At 35.1% G+C, this 20,902-nt stretch overlaps 1 protein-coding gene across 1 annotated transcript in view; it reads right to left on the reverse strand.

Annotated features, from left to right (window-relative positions):
* LOC109088291 (neurocan core protein-like) overlaps positions 1 to 20,902 on the reverse strand; it is a 127,831-nt gene that overhangs the window by 24,133 nt on the left and 82,796 nt on the right. The window contains 1 exon segment of the mRNA XM_042749919.1: positions 8,778 to 8,891. Coding sequence (XP_042605853.1) covers positions 8,778 to 8,891 — 114 coding nt within the window.

Raw genomic sequence — 20,902 nt, forward strand, 5'->3', positions numbered from 1 at the left:
TGTCCCAGCACGACGAGACTCAGTCCAGCTGCTCTGCTCGTGCACATCCCATCATCGGTTCTCTTTAGCAGTTCAGTCAATGTACTGTTAGGAGTAACTGAAAAACTCGGGATACTGGTTTATTTCACATCAGAGGGAGTCTAAGGCATGTTTATAAACCGAATAACTTAAATAATTTGTGGATTAGTGTGTACTGGAGACGCCAACCATTTCAAACGATTCAGTTAGATTTGGTGAACTAGTTCGACCGGTTCACTAAGAAGATCCGGTTAAATAGAACAAATTGTTCGCGATCTAGACATCACTAGACAAGACAAAACCAGTAAAACCCAGTACAAACGATGCATTTGTTGCATCCAGTGGGGACATAATTACTGATTATAATGACTTATACTGTCTTTTTTACGCGTTACGTTGTGTATCGCGCTGCGTAAACATAAAATCATGTCAGCATTTGTGATCTGAGAAACAACAAACAACAAGCTCTACTCTACACTGCTCAAAACTCACGTTTGAATCATCATTTGCAAATTATTTAAATATAAAAAATGTAACATTACTCACAGACTGTGAGGCAGAAGCGCCAGACTGTCCTTGCAAAGTTTGAACTGTTCCACTTTATAGAAACAGCCTTTGTGCCACAGACGCATTGCAGGCTACTGGTTCAGGAAACGGTCCTCCGTAAAATGTGCTGCACACATCTGAATATTTGGGTTGAACTGTTCTGGAACAGGGTTGAAATACAACTTAACCACTGATTTCTAGTAGTGTCCTCTTTTGGAAGACCAAACAAAGTATTTTCGCAATGAAACACACAGCATCTCCACAACATGGCAGCTGCGGCAAAAGCGAGAATAAAAGTTATGCCTTCTTTCTTTGCGTGAACATTTTGGCGGTTTTATGAAAATATTCCCACATAGACATGTGGGGGCGTGTTAGAACGAGCTGTTTTAGAGGTGTGTGGTTGACTCTTAACTTTTATAAAGAATATCTCTTTGGGCTTGAGACTTTAGTGTTTGCAAAGAACTTGTAACACTCCAAAGAGAAAGGAAAAATTGAAATCACATCATATGACCCCTTTAAACCTCAATAACATGCTTTAGCTGCCCCACTTTTAACTTCCTGTTTTCCATATATGGAATATTCAACTTCAACTTCCTGTTTTCCATATGGAAGCAGCAGTTGTGAGTAGGGTGACCAACCTTAACTCTGCCCCTACGTTAAACTAAAAAAAAAAAAAAAAATTACTGCCCGCATTAACATGCTAATTTTGACAGCACTAATTAATATATATATATATATATATATATATATATATATATATATATATATATAGCAGTTTGTATATGCATATAGCAGTTTCTGAGTCACATTAAGAAAAAAAAAATGATAAAAAAAACCCTTGATAAAAAAGACTAGCTAGCAATTTGTACCTTTGCTCAACAACCTGTGTTTAGTAATCTTCACCGCACGCTCATGTTGATGTGATGTTATAATTAAGAAATCTTCATTAGTGCAAACACTATCTAAAGACCCAGAAGACTGTGATTAATTTGGCTGTGCTAAATATTAGTTGATGCAGGACCTCAGTGGTACAACCTGCTGTCTGTCTTGATTACTTTCAGATCAGCCTGCTTCCAGCTCAGACTAGACGGCATGTAACATGCCCACCACTCCTTTCAGTTGTCAATCAATCTCCTCTTGAAAAACTTCTCTCAAGATAAAAGAAAATTCGGACTGATGCATTGTTTAACCTTGTTACAAACATGCAAGCTCCAACAGTCATTTTCTCCGGTAGGCAAACTTAAGAAAATAAATTAATCAGAGCTTTATGGGAAAATTCCACAGATATGTGGAGTAAAAATATATGGCTACCATTTAACTATTTCACAATATGCTGAATCGATTAATTATTTTAGACTAAAATAATACTCAAAACCACAACATTGAGTTCAATCCCCTCAATACTATTCAACACCGTCACATACTTGTTTTCTGTCCTCAATAAGAGTCAACACAGCCAGATACAAAAATAACTTGTCAAATATTTATTATAAATATTGACCAATCCAGCATTCCAGCCTGAAAGAATGGATTGAGACTACATGATGGTTTCAAACTGTGAAACCTGATAGTTTTCAGATGCATCTACTGAACTCACCACCGTCTAACAGAACGTCTTACAGAGGTAACAAAACTATGTTTTGTATATTAACTGTATTAAATGAAGTACACTGATAAAAATTATTCTGTGATGAAGTAAATAATACAGATTTTTTTCCCCCAGCTGTATTTACACAGTTTTATCAATGCTTTTGTTGCTAGGTTTAGTAACGTGCAATTTTGGTACATCTGGAGTTAATTTTCTTCTCAAAATGACATATTTATACTCAAAAACGATCCACAGAATGTTAACGTCACTGTGTACTGTGTACCAAGTATTGATAATCACTAATTATGTAGATATAGTGTCTAGATGACATCTATTGTTTATTTACTTAGATGTTTCTGAGTAACACATACACTTGGTTTGCATGGTTTAATTAAGTGCTATATTGAGTAAAACTCAAGTATTGCCTGTAAACTGTAAAAAGCAGTAGCAGTAAAATTTAGTTAAAATGTAAAAAGTAAAAGTAAATCCTACAAGTAATTATTTTTCAGTGCCACTTTTTTTTCTCTCTGGTAAAACCTGTATAAAAATGAAGGAAATAATCTAAAAATCCATAGCTGAGGTGCAGAAAATGACTGGGATACTATAGCTGTTTGAAGGCGATAGTCAGCAGACTTGATTTTGAGAAAAATCGAGTTAAAGTTTTCTGAAGATTCCAAAGCAAAATCACCAAGCAACATTACATATTTTCCTCCAATTCTTTTCTTAATAATAATTACTATATTATTAATCATAATATAGCTATTTTTATTTTATCTTTGTTGTTAAAAAAATAACAAAGATGCAAATAAGCAGTAGTTTAATCAAGAGCAGCGAGTGATTCTGTCTTTTCTTTCAATGTTTGATTAACATTGAGACATATATTAAGACAGAAATTTTATATCTTTACAGATATTTTTCTAATAAACAAACACACTAAAAAGTTGCATGTGAAGTCGCTGCTCCTTCACACTGAATCAAACAAACAAATAACAACCCCGGGTGGAAGTGTGTTGTGAGCGCTGAAATAATTATATCGTAATAACAGTAAAACTGTTTGAAAAACACAACAACATTGGCTGAGATGTTTGCGACATCACGCTAGACCGAGGACAAACTCCGACTACGACAACAAAATGATTTTGTGGTGGGCCTAAGTTAATAAGCATCAGGCATGACTCCGGCTCATAAATCTTCCCCACACATTTGACTTAACAAACACTTCACAGTCAAGCAGATATGGTGGGAATTGCTCGCGCTCACTAAATTATGAGCAGGAAGGGAGAGATATATGCAGAAATTGTGTGTGCGTGGAGCTCGGGAGTTTTCGCAGGCGGTTTCCTGAAATGTGACTTGCGAGCCACGGGTGGCATTAATGTCCTTTCATCCTCGCTCAGGACTCTACACCTTTATCCAAAGGCACTTTCTGTTCTCAACAAATATTTGCGTCACAGATTGGGATTTCAAAAGAAACGATATAGAACTGAACAAAAGCGTGATTGAAGTGCATTCTGCAGCGCTGGGATTAATTAAGCATGTCACACACTAATCAGCTTTTTATTCAATTCGCAAATGATTTGCTCTACCTGAAGAATAGAGGACATTTGGAGCATGCCATGCATGTTTATGAATTTCTTCTGTTCGGTTTCTCGACTTTAACAAAGCCAATTGAGCAGAAATTGGCAGGTACACGTACTCCTAAAGATCTGACATGAGTAGATTGAGAGGGAATGACCGGCAGGGAAGCTTTTGAAATAAAATTACAGGTGCTAAAAGCTACATTTCTTCAGAGCCAGCAGTGCATGGAAATTTAGCGATGTTAAAGACAATTGAGGATTATTTTCCCACAAAAATACATTAGGGATTGCTGCTTTAATGCAATGCTTTAATGTGTTTTGAAATGCTTTTACCTCAATTTGAGCATCCGTAAGTGTTGCAATTAGCATAACAGATTAATTGGCTCAGCGGGTCTGTTGATACACACATTACGGCGCGTATCGAACAGCTGGCCTCTGAACCCGACCGGTTTGGCGGTGTACTGACATCGCTAGTGGTCACCATGGAAACTGGAGTTTTCTGGTGGAGGCAGGTGAGCTTCAAAGGACTGATGTGGTTGTGATGAGAACAGACAGTCTTTGAATCACATTACACCTAGTGTTAATTTTGTCAACTATTTTCAATTTTAGTCTTAGTCTTAGTCCCGTGATAAATGTCCTTATTGGGTTTTATCATATTTAGTCAACTTTATCCTATTTACTTTTAGTCAAGTTTTAGTTGATTATAAGTCTCAACATTTTAGTCTAGTTTAGTCAAAGCAAATATGAAGTATTTTAGGGTGCTTTTACACTAGTACTTTTGGTGCGCACCCAGGTTCGATTGACGTCAGAGTTCGGTTTGTTTGGATGATGTGAACCCTGTCTTCTGAACTCGGGTGCACACCCGTGAACCGTACCCGAGTCCACTTAAAAAGTGTTGTCTGGGGTACGGTTCATGTGAACTCCGGTACGGATCGCTGCTGATGTGAACGCAATCGTACCAAATCCCGGAAGTGAACCGCTATTAATGACGTATTATTTGATAAAAATGTGTGTTTCGTGTGTGTTTCACTCACTTTCATGACAAGCGTGACCGACGTGCTGCAAACAGAGAGCTGTATATCTCATTTCTGTTCGCCTTCTGTGTTCTTCAGATCATTTGCAGTAAATTCGTAAGACAGACGTAAGTGCCGTTATGTACCGAAGCTTTGTAAACAAAACGAACAGTTCAAAAACTTAAATATATAAAAGTGGAGAGAGCAATGTTATGCATTTGCCGCCTTCTCCTGCTCCACCGTTATAAGCAACGGGGGTAAACAGCTGCTGGCTTGATGATGCAAGCGAACCGCGGTTCGGACTCAAATAACGTAATATGAACCACATTCTCCACCACATTTCCCTATTCATTTTCAATAGGAATTAAACAAAAAATCTTCAAGAATTCATAAAATATAAGAGTCAAACCAACTAGCTCTAAAAAAAAAAAAAAAGATTTCCCATTAAGCACTGCAAATGATATTGTAAAATTGACTATTGTAATAAAACTACTAATTTAAAGTTGTTGATAATAGAAATAAAAGCAATATTAAAATAATGTATTGAGTATTTTATTGCATACAATAATATTTATTATTAATTAATATATTTTTTTTAATTAAAAAAAATTATGCACTTCCACATACAAACTGAAATTTATTTTTTTCATATATTATATTACATAATATTACATTATAAAATAATATATTAGGTTTTCATTACAAGTCAGTTTTTTTGAAAAAAAAAGAAAAAAAAAGAATGGAATTTGTACTTCCAAAAGGGAAAAAAAGTTATAATAATTTATAATAGTTGTATAATAAGAATAATAACAATAACAATAACAACAACAATATTACTAATAATAAATTCGACATATTTCAATATTTATTCTCCATGAAGAATTGCAAATTTTATAATTGAATTAAAAACTGTAAAAACAAAACAATTGATTCCAAATAGTTGATTTTAAGTATAATAATAATAATAATTTTAACATATTTATTTATTTAATTATTTATTTTCCATGAAGAATTAAAAATTAAATAATTGAATTATAAACTGCAACAAAAAAAAAAAAAACATTGATATAAAATTGTTGATTGCAAATATAAAAATAATGTGTATTCACTAACGTATTAAAGTATTTTTAAGCTGTCATTAGAAAATTATTAAAAGTCTGTTCTTCTGGAACAAGATCCTTGGGATTTTTACATCTAGACCCCAACTGTTATGCTCTATAATCCTTTGCCACAAACTGTGACCAATCAGAATCAAGCATTTAATGAAGCACTGGTACAAAATAAAATATAAATCAAAGACTACAGACACACTGACAGTAGTCCTGCATGTTAATGTAATAGTTCACCCAAAAATGAACATCCTGTCACCACTAAAAGGGCAGCCATGGTGCCATTCCAGTCTACTGCTTCTACTTCTCAGGCCCACTTTACAAGACATAAAGTGTGTGTATGATGGAAGGGCTTCCCCCCCACTCCTCCGCTGTCTTTGGGGGCTGCATTCAGAGGGGAGGATTCATGTGAAGGTGCGTTTCGCTCCACCAGACCGATCGCAAGTCCGAGCACAGTCCACCCACTGCTTCCTCTATTTTCTCACTCCCGTTTCACTCTCAGACTCACTTTCTCTCCCACGCGGCAGGGACGGGATTGATCGCCCATGCTTCACTGCCCTGCAGCTGAACGCTTGGTTGTAAGGCCATAGGACGGTACAGCAAACACATTCAGGCAGGAGAAAGCGATCATACTGCGGAGGTCTGACTTCGCTTGGATTACACCAGGATTAAATGTGCTGCGTCTCAGTGCAGGTGCAGCTTGTTCAGTTTGACAGGACTCACCTGGGCTATCTGCACATATTGCCATCAGTGTAAATGCCTATATATATATATATATATATATATATATATATATATATATATATATATAGTGATTAATCGCATCCAGAATAAAAGTTTTTGTTTACATAATATATAAATTGTATACTTTGTATATTTATTATGCATGTATATATTTACGAAAAATATGTTACATTTATAAATTAAATATATTTCTACATTATATAAATTATATGAATATAAATCTATACATGTAAATAGATGTAAAAATTTTATGAATATATGCTGTATGTGTATATGCTAATTTGTACTAGCATCACTTTGTGGTAACTTCCATCCAACCTTTCATCCATCCATCCATCCATCCATCCATCCATCCATCCATCCATCCATCCATCCAACCTTTCATCCATGCATTCATCCATCCATCCCTTTATCGCTTCATGCGTTTATCTCTTCATCCATTCATCCCTTTATTCATCCATCCATCACTTCATTCATTCAACCATCTCTTCATTCATCCATCCATCCATCCATCCATCCATCCCTTCATCCAATCATCTCTTCATTCTTCCATCCATTCATCCCTTTATTCATCCATCCAACCAACCATCTCTTCATTTATCCATCCATCCATCCATCCATCCATCCATCCCTTTATCCATTCATCCATCCATTCATCCCATCATCTCTTATTCTTCCATCCCATTCAGCCCTTTTATTCATCCTCCTAACCAACCCATCTCTTCATTTATCCATCCATCCATCCCTTTATCCATTCATCCCATCATCTCTTCATTCTTCCATCCATTCATCCCTTTACCAACCCAACCAACCAACCATCTCTTCATTTAACCACACACACACCCCTTTATCCATTCATCCATCCATTCATCCCATCATCTCTTCATTCTTCCATCCATATCCATCCATATTCCCTCCATCCATCCCCATCTCTTCATTTATCCATCCATCCATCCCTTTATCCATTCATCCAATCATCTCTTCATTCTTCCATCCATTCATCCCTTTATTCATCCATCCTACCAACCATCTCTTCATTTATCCATCCATCCATCCCTTTATCCATTCATCCCATCATCTCTTCATTCTTCCATCCATTCATCCCTTTATTCATCCATCCTACCAACCATCTCTTCATTTATCCATCCTCTCATCCCTTTTATCCATTCATCCATCCATTCATCCCAGTCATCTCTTCATTCCCTTCCATCCATTCATCCCTTTATTCATCCATCTACCACCCATCTCTTCATTTATCCATCCATCCCATCCTTTAATATCCATTCATCCCGATCATCTCTTCATTCTTCCATCCATTCATCCCTTTATTCATCCATCCTACCAACCATCTCTTCATTTATCCATCCATCCATCCATCCATCCCTTTATCCATCCATCCATCCCTTCATCCAATCATCTCTTCATTCTTCCATCCATTCATCCCTTTATTCATCCATCCAACCAACCATCTCTTCATTTATCCATCCATCCATCCATCCATCCATCCATCCATCCCTTTATCCATTCATCCATCCATTCATCCCATCATCTCTTCATTCTTCCATCCATTCATCCCTTTATTCATCCATCCTACCAACCATCTCTTCATTTATCCATCCATCCATCCCTTTATCCATTCATCCAATCATCTCTTCATTCTTCCATCCATTCATCCCTTTATTCATCCATCCTACCAACCATCTCTTCATTTATCCATCCATCCATCCATCCATCCATCCCTTTATCCATTCATCCCATCATCTCTTCATTCTTCCATCCATTCATCCCTTCATCCATCCATCCATCATCCCTTCATTCTTTCATTCATTCATCCATCCATCCACCCCTTCATCCTTTCATTCATTCATCCATTCATCCATTCATCCCTTCATATATTAAAATAAGGGGGGGAAAACTGCCTTAGCAACTAAAAAACTAAATTAATTAAAGTATTAAAATGACTAAAACTAAAACTGAAATAAAAATGACTAAAATGACAAATGCACGTAAAAACAAATGAAACAAACTAAACAACTAAAATTAAAATGGTGAAAAAGATTTGTTGCTTAAAAAATGCCGCTTATTCCAGATCACAACCAGATCAGGAACTTCCCCCACCTCCTTAATTTCTTTTATGCCATATATTTCATAATTTGCATGTAAGTGCACATGTGTTTTTCATTACCTTTCTCACAGGTTGCTCCACCATAGCTGGGCAGACACAGGCATACGAAAGAGTTGATCTCATCAATGCAGGTGCCTCCATTCTGACATGGATTGGACTGACAATCATCAATATCTGTGAGAACAAACAGAGACAGCGAGATTATGAAATTCAGAAACAACAGTTCTGCTTTATTTTACCTTTTCATTAGAGCTGAGAAAGTACCGCAGGTTCTATAAAATAGCACGCCAGAAAGTTGCAATTTTGTTCTCATTATTTTTCTATTTTCAAACTAACATATGTCCTAACATTGCTATATTTCCAATTACTGAGGTAAAATGTCTTGCTAGCGTTTCTGAAATGAATTACAATACTAGGACTGAAATCACTATAATAAAACACGTTTGTGCAAAAAAGAATTCGGACCAGCTGTGAATATCCAATCTTTGTGTTCACAGGGAGAAAATACAAAACCTCTTGTTTAAAAAATATATTCTCAAAATCCCTTCAACAAGATATTACAACAACAAACCACAACATAACAAATAATAGCCCTATTATTTCTCTTGTGGTTTAGGTCATGATCAAATGTTTTGGTATTTAGTTTTTCATTTTAAAGAACAATGACTTGTATTAGACACATTAGTGTGATTTACACTAACTCAAATCAATTTCCAGGTTACCATACAAAGCACATTTGCATAAACATCACTGGCGTATGTCCAGATATTTCAGCATGACAGCTGTGATGGTAAACTTGACATTTCGTAATGTCATTTTGCAAGTTAATGCGCCATAAAAGTTAACTGTGAAAAAGCAGTGTGCAAAACACATAATGACTTGGGCATCAGCTTTTTATTAGAAATCTCTGGCCTCCGATCTGTTGAGATTCATCTTGTGCAACTCCAATTGTTTTTGGTGGCCCTAAGCCAAATGTCATGTACTGTATCTTGTAGATTTTAAAAACACTAGTTTTATGTGATATATTTCTGATCTAACATGCAACATAAATAACTACAGTATTTATGTTTGTTGTGATTTTTCATGTGACTACGACCTTAATCCTGATTCCTGTTGCTATGGTTACCAACATAAATGCAATTTCCAACATGCATCTATTAACCACCAGGTAAAAATAACATATTTACTGCACTGTTTGTGGTAACTAAAACATAGAAAAAGAAATGTAAAGATTTATTTACATTTTATTGAATTGTTTATTTATTATGCAATAATAAAAACAACATCATATTATAAACATAAGAATATAACAAAGAACAATATCTAAATATCTAAACAAAATAATAACTGAAACAAAAATAAATACATAAACTGACATTTTGAGTTATAATATATCATTTATGTAATGTTAATGCATTTATTGTTTTTTTGTATAAATATAATTAAATATATAAAATATACTGAAGATGCTATAAAATATACAAAAATGTTAACAAACAAACAAACAAATAAAGTTGTAAAGTTTGTGGTTACTGAAACAAAAGATTAAATTAAATATTTAAGCACACATTTTAAAAATATAAATAAACAACAATATAATATTAATATAACATCTGAGAATAAAACTAAATAAATATCTCTTAATAACTAAAAAAACATAAATGGAGATGAACTTAGTTTTGAGATATATCTCAGTAATTTATGTATGCATGCATTTAGATGTCATTAATTTTTATTCTTGCATAAGTATAATTAAAAATATAAAAATCTATTATAATGCTTAAATAAATAAACAAACTTTAGTACTAGAAACGTACTATTAAAACATACTACTTGTGGTTACTAAAATGTAGAAAACCCTGAAGAAATATAAAGATGACATTTTTGAGCAAGTTTTAAATAAATAAAATATAAATTTTTAAGACCCACTAGCATTAAGCAGAAGAACCGTTAACATGTTTTAGCTCTAAAACTATTTCCATTGTAAAGCTTCTCAGACTCTCATCCTTGTATTTCCACACATAAATTAGACCTGGGTCAGTGGGGTGCATGCATGGACACACATGCTCTATCCCAAACCTGTCCTGGAGGTCCCCCTGCCCTGCACATTTTGTATGTCTCCCTAATAAGACACACCCAATTTAGTTCTTGCAGTCTCTTACTAATGAGCTGATGAATCAGGTGTGTTAGATAAGGGAGAAAAAAAAAACAAAAAGTGCAGAGCAGACCTCCATCAAAGACAGCACGGCAATAGTCCACCTGCCTGCAACGATTTCTTCTCCTCACCCCGAGCTTGAGGGCAAAATCAATTAAGACACAGCTGGCAAACGAGAGCCTCTAGCCTACAAACCATCTGAGTGTATCTCCTGGGCTCCAGACAGGGCAAGGGCAGAGGCAGAGGGAGGCTGGATCATCTCCACTTTGCCTGGAGTATAAAACACCCATGGCTGGATTAATGAGGTTTTAGATGCAGAGGAAACATGCTGGGATGAAAGCAGATCTCCGCTGTATCAAAGTGACGCAGTGGTAGAACTATCGTAGATTCAAAGTGTCAGCAGACTTCAAGCAGGGAAAGAGTTGGCATGTCTAAACGCCCAATCCCAGGAATCACACGAGTCATACTTCCCTCATTAATGCAGCCAAACAATGTACACCTTCACAGTAAAATGCAGGAGTCAACTTTTTAATGAGCCAATTATTTTAGTGAATCAAAAATATACATTGCAACCAATGTATTTTAATTCTCGAGTAAATGATTCTCATGAGTGGTTCTTGTCAGTGAACTAAAAATAAACAGCTAGAATGGTGTAATTCAATTCCTAAACAAATGACTCTTACAAGCCAGTTCTAAGTGAACCAAAAGCATTCAGCATACTACCGGTCTAATTTTTGAATTAATAAATCTTACGAGCCAGTTCATTTCAGTTAATCAAGAATAAACAGCACAACCAGTGTAATTTAATTCCCAAACAAATGACTATTATGAAGCGGTTCTTTTCAGAGAAGCATAAGTAGACAGCACAACCTGTCTGATTCCTGAATGACTGACTCTTATGAGCGGTTCTTTTTAGTGAATCAAACATAAACAGCACGACCAATGTGACTCGATTCCCAAACAAATGACTCTTATGAACCAGTTTGAGTGACTCAAAAACACACCCAACCAGTGTAGTCCAACTCCTGAATTAATGATTCACATGAGCAGTTCTTTTGAGTGAACCAAACATAAACAGCACGACCAGTCTAATTCAATTCCGCAACAAATGACTCTTATGAACCAGTTTGAGTGAATCAAAAACACACAGGGCAACCAGTGATTCCTGAAAGAATGATTCTTATGAGCAGTTCTTTTGAGTGAACCAAATGCACTTAAAATCAGAGTGCTCTCGCTTACTGAAATCATTTAATTTTACTAAAAAAAACTAAAAAAATAACACTTAAAAAAGCTACTACTATTAAAAAAAACTACTTAAAAAACAAAACAAATAAAAATTAAATAATAAAAAACTCCAAAAAAATTAAAATCCAAAAATAAATGATTTAAATCAAAAGGAATTATTAGTAGTTTTGCAGTCTTCATTTAAATTTAAACTACTAAAAGAATAGTTAATGGAACTTTTAAGCAACCAGAATCAAGGAATCATAATCTTTAATTTACTTAAGATTCACATCCCACTGATTTGCAAATCAATTCAATGCAATAATTGCTGACCTAAAATGATCACAATCGGCCTGCAAATTGATAACACTGGTTCAAAGTAAATTATCCGCGTCCGAAATGAACTACAAATGGCACAGTAAACTGAGTAAGCACCAAATGGGCCGCTGGGATGAGCACACTACATGCTTCATGCTCGATTGGCTCCTCCAGACACACTTACTGACCAGGCATCACTACTTTCCTCTGGAGACCAATAGTATTTTGGCAGCAACCTGAGTAAAACAAGTGTCCTGAGAGCTGGCCGGACAAGAAGAGAGGCCACACGAGACAAAGAGGGCCAGTATTTTGTGCTGAAAACATTGTACGATTCAGCTGAGGGCAGCCTTAGTCAGTCAACCCTGTCCCTTCTGACATTGGCTTTTGAGCATTTTCCGCAGCTTCCGAGAGACAGAAGAAACATACTTAGTTTGTTGACCACAATAATTATTTCAATCAAATCCACCGCCTGCTCATTCATAAATAAATTACCAAACAAAAAAAAAATAAACAGTCCTCCCTTCCCTTATAAATGAGACCTCAAATGCAATCAACTATTTCACGGCCAAATGATCCATCCAGCGCTTTTTCATGGGATCTGAATCTAATAACGCTCCGAGAAGAGAAAGATCAATACCACAGAGCAAGGACTCTCTTCCACAACTTCCCTCGGATGATATTTTATCACGCCGTGCTTCTGGCTTCAAATAATAATGATTGAAAATGTGAACGGATCTGACAGTGGCCGATTTGCAATGCATTAGCTGTCTGGGACGCAGCACCCTTCTGTCCTCGGGTTGTCAGCACCTCCAAGTCTTTGCTCAAAGCCATCAAGGTGCATTTCTTCCATCTTGTCCGTGTATACAGTCACTGAACTGTTGGCTCCGCTGCTTTGTGCCAACTCAGAAAGTACAGAATGGCAGGAGACAACTTTAAAATGGCTTAGTAAAACTACTCAATGCATACTCAACTATGCATTGAGTATTTCAATGCATCAGCATGTTCTATAAATGTTTATATAATTAATTTCACACTTTTCTGTTTGAAACAGGTTATATAACTAACCACCTAAAATAGTTTCATCAGCATTTAATGTGGCCTCTATGTATATAAAACTCACTATAGATTACACATTATGTATACTGTACGTATTAGATAGATATAATGATAGATAGAACCATAGAACAATAGAACGATAGATAGATAGAACGATAGATAGAACGATAGATAGATAGATAGATAGATAGATAGATAGATAGATAAAATTCCACAACAAAATGGAGTATATGAATATATCAGTATTTTTTACTAATGTTTATATAATCTGTTTCAAACTTTTCTGCTTTGAGCTTCCTCACTGGAAACTTTTTCCAAAGTGCTGTAATTCCGTTGAGGAGGAGGAGTTTAGGAGAGCCCTGAAGATGTATGACAAGACAACCCTGACATTTCCTCAAAGGATTAGAATCGCTGCAGTCGTCGGCAATGACATTCCATACGAGTGCATGAAATTCCAAGCTCTCCGAGACATTGTTTTATTATTGTTTAACATTTGTAAGATAAATTACACTCTTTCAGAGTGGCGCGTGTCCTGTTTCTGTTGATTGTCTTCATCGTAATTGCTTTGGCTGTGCGAGAATGGCTTTTTCAGCGCGGAGAGCTTTATGGAGTGCGCCCAGGAGTGGGATAATCAGCAAACGGGAGCAGTTGATGAGCAAACAAAAATGAAACAATAATATATAAGCATAAAAGGACACAGCACTGCCAAGCCCTTGTAATCTTTTCCTCAAGTTGCTATTACTGAGGCAGCGGTCTACAATAACACGCCTGTGGGAACAAACACTCCTTTCAGAACACTGATGAAACAGAGTCGTCAATTTGCGTCTCAAAAGAGTCTCTCCGAATAACGCTAACGTGATGGGTCCTGCAAATTGTCATGTTTTCGGCAGAGTTTCATTTCGTTTCATCATAGCTTTGGGTTTGCGTCAGGTTCGGGTTTGTGTTTGCGATATTTTGTGATAAAAATGAATAAATAAATCTAAATTGAGTCATCATTAAAAAAAACGGGATTAAATATTTTGGTCAATTATTACAGTATTTGCTTGAGGGATAGATAAATAAATAATTATTATTTAATAAATAAAAAAGATGGATTAAAGGGAAGAATTGCAACGCACTAATGTCAGTACACATTACGTCTGCACAATGGGAGCCGCTAACCCGCTGGGAGCCGAGAGGTATAAATGACAACCGACTTTCACATGCATCAATACCGCTCTGACATTTCTTCATTTAAAGGATCTCAGACCACTGACAGCGACTGCCATGCAAAAAGATTGATACATTCAGTAGCTCAAACCACATGGGTGTGCTTCAATAAATAGAAGCCGTTCAGTTATTGATAGTTTTGAGACAAACATAGATGTCCATAGACAAGTAAGGTTTACTGCTGTTATAAAAGTTGACTAATCTTAAACGGACCAGAGGCTGTAGTCAGTGTCAACAGCATCAAATGCAGCCTCTATGTAAATAAAGTTCACTAGATAGATAGATAGATAGATAGATAGATAGATAGATAGATAGATAGATAGATAGATAGATAGATAGATTGATAGATAGACAAATGGACAGAGAGATAGTCTGAAGGCTCATATATAATCAGGTCAAAGTATTCTCAGTCCTATAAACAGACAAACCTGCCATGTGTACTTACAAATCAAATTGAAGTTTGGAGGAAAGCAGCTGGATGATTTATTGTGACCGTCTGGTCGAGTTTAAAGCGCTGGGGTTTCGGCTGGGGGCAGCATCTTGGTGAGCTGAAGTCAGGCACTGTCCAAGCCACTGCTGACAGGGCTAGTGCAACAACTCGGGGAGCGTTGCAGAAGCTAATGAGCAGAGGTGTCACAACATTTCAAACTGTTGCTCCTCAGATCTGACAGCGCCTCTGTTCTCTCTCTGGTGTGGGGAGGTCAAACTTGCTCTCAAAGCTGTCTTCAAACACAGAACGTGAGAGAGAGAGAGTGGGGGGAGAGGAAGGAACAGAGCAGCGCAATGTGGCGAAAAGAGAAACGAAAGAGGAATGGAGTGAGGTGCAGTGCTGAAGATTTCCCCCCGACCAGATCAGATATTCTAGATTATGTGGGAATGAGGAGATCTGGCATATTTCTCCAGGTGAGGAATCTTCACGACACACTTTGAAAACCCAACGAAGCTGTAATCAGTGCAGGAGATCAGATATTGCTGTCTAAATGGGATATAAATAGAGATGTGTGCAAACAAAAAAAAGTCACCTCTTACTTCCCTCAAAATCAATCAGATATCAGCAGACGGATGAACCATGGATCAGAAGAATATGATCAATGAAGCCGTGTAGCACAAATTTTCTCAATCCTGCTCCCGGAGGTCCCGCAGCGTTGCACATTTTGCATAACTTTCTTATCTAACACTTGCTTCAGCTGGCTAATAGAGTGCTCCGTGTTCACATGACTTTTTCATGTAAATCACACGTGCAATCTCAATTGACTCTGATAGAATTATACATTAGCATATTGCTAATGTATATGTATGTAATGTGTTAAAATATATGTAAAAGTGAAAAAATTTTTTTTTAAAAATGTTATAGACAGACAGATATAGATAGATGGATATACAGACAAACAGACGGATAGATAGTTGGATAGACAGATAGACAGACAGTTAAAAAGAAGACAGACAGAGGGTTAGACAGGAAGCCAGATAGACAGATGGATAGATAGGTAGACAGACAGAAAGATGAATTGATGGATAGACGGACAGACAGATAGATGGATAGATGAATAGACAGACAGATGATAGATAAACAGACAGATAGACAGGTAGAAAGACAGATGAATTGAGGGATGAACAGACAGACAGACAGACAGATAGATGGATAGATGAATAGACAGACAGACAAACAGATGGGTAGATAGATAGATAGATAGATAGACAGACAGACAGAAAGACAGATAGATACAATAGATAGATAGATAGATAGATAGATAGATAGATAGATAGATAGATAGATAGATAGATAGATAGATAGATAGACACAGACAGACAGACAGGCAGACAGATCAATTGATGGACAGACAGATGGATAGACAGAGAGTTAGACAGGATAACAGACAAACAGATGGACAGACAGGTAGACGGACAAATGGATAGATGGATAGACAGACAGATTTTAGATAAATGGATAGACAGATTGATAGACAGATAGACAGACAGATGAATTGACAGATGAACAGACAGACAGGAAGACAGACAAACAGATGGATAGAGAGGTGGACCAACAGATGGATAGACAGACAGAAAGATGATACATAGATAGACAGACAAACAGACAGATAGATGGTAGACAGACAGATCAACTGACAGACAGTCAGACAGACAGACAGAAAGACAGACAGACAGATGATAGAATGACAGGAAGACAGACGGTTATATAGGAAGATGGACAAATGGATAGACAAACAGTCAGATGGATATAAGGATAGATAGACAGACAGACAGATGGATAGATGAACAGATAGACAGACAGATTGATGGATGGATAGAAAGACAGACAGACAGACAGACACAAACATATACTTAATCACTATGCAGTGAAGCTTAGCAGTGCTTTAGCAATAACATTAGCATCTCCGTTCTTCTGCATGGAAATCTGTGATAAGTGTTTGTGATTTAACACAGAGCGGTGTCAAAGCTCAAAGCACTGGCACACATTCATGTGATAGCCGTCCCGGTGAAGCTGAGATAAGAGAACCCCCCTGCACCCTACCCCCCATAATTCATTTCCAGAACTCATTTCCAGGACAACACGTCCATCCACCTGCCACAGCGATAAGAGGATCCAAAACCCAGACACTGACTTCATAGGAAATCAATTTGTCCCCAAATGTACAGTAAATGACTGGGCTTTACAAATTCTGTTCCCATCCTACTGCGGATGAGCGTCACATGGACGATGACTGACATCGCTGAATCAGCATCCAATCACAGGCCAGCACACATCATTTCATCCCCTCATCAGTGGAGTGTTCAGCCAAGCGCACACTACACTACAACACTCACGCTCGTCACTCTGGCCTGCGCACATTTAAAGACTCTGTTTCATTTTTTCTTGTTTTGTTATATTTTATTCTACCTCTCCATCCTCCATTTGTATCCTGTCTTCTTAACTGTCTTGTCTAATAATAAAAAGATCAAACATTATGATTTACACTGTATTGGCTGGAATGTCATATTCACATCTTACTAGATTACTTAATTCACTGTTGATTGTTTGCTTTTGGTGCTATAAGGCCTATAAAACTAGGTTGACATCTAAAAAATATTTGTAAAAGCATAATAAATGTACAAAAAGTTTACAGTTTTATTGTATCACATTGTTTTATCATTCATATTTATAGTTCATATTTTATTTAATTTTAGTGTTTAATATCCAGTGTAGGTCATTTTTCCCCAAATTGGTTTTCAAATTATTTTTGTAAATGTTTTTTATTATTATTATTATTTCATACAATTAATAAATGCTGTTCTGCAATGTTGTTTGTGGTGTTTATTTTCTTTTTTATTTATGTGTTTAACAATTTTTTTTTTGTGAAAAAAGTACTATAATAGGACTACAGAACAGAATAAAGATGTTGATATTTAGAGTATAATTTATTATAATATTTTGTATGAAGTAGGCTATATTATTTATATCTACAAAGGTTATTTTGAATTTTAAGTTTTTTTTTTTTTTACTTTTTAAAAAAAAATTAATAGTTTGTATTGTTTTTATAAAAAAATAATATTTTAGTAAAAATGCATTTTTGGATTTTTTTAACACAATAAATAATAATTGAAAAATAATCTGCACTGTTGGTTGTGTACACTTACTTTTTGATTCATGTTTTTAACAATTTATTTATTTGTGAAAAAATTACTGTTACATAATAATAAATGTATGTATTTGTGAAAAAACTGAAAAAAGTTAATTTTTAAAGAATAACTCGGTATTATTATTTTTTTATTATAATTTTTATAATTGAACGTAATTTGTTTACAGTTTAAGGTTTCCATATTTTATATTTCATATTTCTTTTATTATAGTTTTTAGTAAAGGTCAACTTATTTCTTTAAAAAAAAGATTTCAATTATTTTAGTAATTGCATTGTTTTTTTTATTACACACAAATAATAATAATAATAATAAAAAAATATATATATATACAGTACAGACCAAAAGTTTGGAAACATTACTATTTTTAATGTTTTTGAAAGAAGTCTCTTCTGCTCATCAAGCCTGCATTTATTTGATCAAAAATACAGAAAAAAAAAACAGTAATATTGTGAAATATTATTACAACTTAAAATAATAGATTTCTATTTGAATATACTTTAAAAAAAAATAATTTATTCATGTGATGCAAAGCTGAATTTTCAGCATCATTACTCCAGCCTTCAGTGTCACATGTAACATCCAGTCTATCACATGATCATTTAGAAATCATTCTAATATTCTGATTTATTATGAGTGTTGGAAACAGTTCTGCTGTATAATATATTTGATGAATAAAAGGTTAAAAAGAACTGCATTTATTCAAAATAAAAAACATTCTAATAATATATATTCTAATAACATATTTTCTTTACTATCACTTTTTATCAATTTAACACATCCTTCCTAAAAAAAATAATTAATTTAATTTTTTTTTTAAAAAAAAAAAAAAAAAAAAAAACTACTGACCCCAAATTACTGACCAGTAGTGTATATTGTTATTACAAAATATTTATATTTTAAAAACATAGCTTCTTTTTTTTTTCTTTTTTTTTTTCTTTTTATTCATCAAAGTATCCTAAAAAAGTATCACATGTTCTGAAAAAATATTAAGCAGCAGAACTGTTTCCAACTTTGATAACGAATCATCATATTAGAATGATTTCTAAAGGATCATGTGATAATGAACCTAAAAATTCAGCTTTGCATCACAGAAATAAATGATAATTTAAAGTATAATAAATTTAAAAACAATTATTTTAAATTGTAATAATATGTCACAATATTACTGTTTTTTCTGTATTTTTGATCAAATAAATGCAGGCTTGATGAGCAGAAGAAACTTCTTTCACAAACATCAAAAATAGTAATGTTTCCAAACTTTTGGTCTGTACTGTATATATATATATATATATATATATATATATATATATATATATATATATATTTACTTAGTAGAAATAGCTGTACTCTAGATATTGGTGTGAACCCTAAAAAAGGAATAGCGTTCCAGCAGTTACAAACCCCAAATTTTGATTTACTGCATCTGAATAGTTGTGGCTTTTTGTTGCCAACTTAAAGGCCGACCAGTTTCTGTCTGCTGTAAACTGTAGCAATGTGGCAGTCCAGGACTTTATAGACAGCAGGAGTATACAACTTCTGTGATCGCCTGCTGAGCCAAACTCATAAAAGCTTGTTAATCTCCAAATCTGTGTTTTCTTTTGCTCCACCCCCTGCTGTCGCGTTGGGCCGCCAACCAGGCCGCCCTCTACCTGTCTTTGCCAACATTAGTCTGACGGAGCAGATGGACCTGAGGTTGTTTGTGCGTGCCGGTCCTTTCTGACAGCCCGAGGGTGCAGGGAGCCACACAGCCCGTTGCGCCGGGGTACTTGTCAGCAAATGAAGAATGATTGTCAATGATTTGTTGATCACTTCTCCATGCAGGATGGAATGTGCCAAGGGATGATTTAATGAGCCACTGGTGGCGGGGGGGGGCGATCATCCCGCATAAAGAGCAGCCGTGCACGGGGGATTGGCTTGCCCACATAGAAATCAATCAAGAGGCACACCAATGTGCAAGATGCTGGAGTGGGCTGAGTTTCCTCTCAGGAAATGTCCCAGAAGAAAGATGCTCTCTAGGGTTGTAGGGCAAAAATATTGACAGGGCAAACTTCATTCATGTTTTACATGCAATTATGGAGCCTGATATCGATGCAACAAAGGGCTGCTAAAAGGAATATTTTGTTTTTGCATGTAATAAAAAATAAATATTATAAATTTGTCATACATAATACATAAATCTGTCAATTTTAATATTTTTTAATAACACATAAAATTACATTTGACAAATATAAATTTAACATACACCCATCAGCAACCCTTTACTACATTTCAAGTACACACCATAATTACATTTGAAAAATGTATTTTTTCAATACATCAATCCATTAGAAAAGAAAGAAATAAATAGGAAAAAAATATATAGTTATTAAATTAAAAGTAATTGCAACTTTATATCCACATTTCTGTGTTCAGACATATTAATTCACATCTGTGAGAAAAAAGTAAGAATCGTGATAATTAATTATATAAGTAATTATATTACATAAGTAACAAGGATATAAATAGTTATTGAATTACAAATATTATTGTTAAAATTAATTAAAATTAAATTTACATGTATTAATTAAAATAAATTAAAAAAATA

The sequence above is a fragment of the Cyprinus carpio genome, chromosome B22, assembly GCF_018340385.1.
Source record: "Cyprinus carpio isolate SPL01 chromosome B22, ASM1834038v1, whole genome shotgun sequence".
NCBI classification, from domain to species: Eukaryota; Metazoa; Chordata; class Actinopteri; order Cypriniformes; family Cyprinidae; genus Cyprinus; species Cyprinus carpio.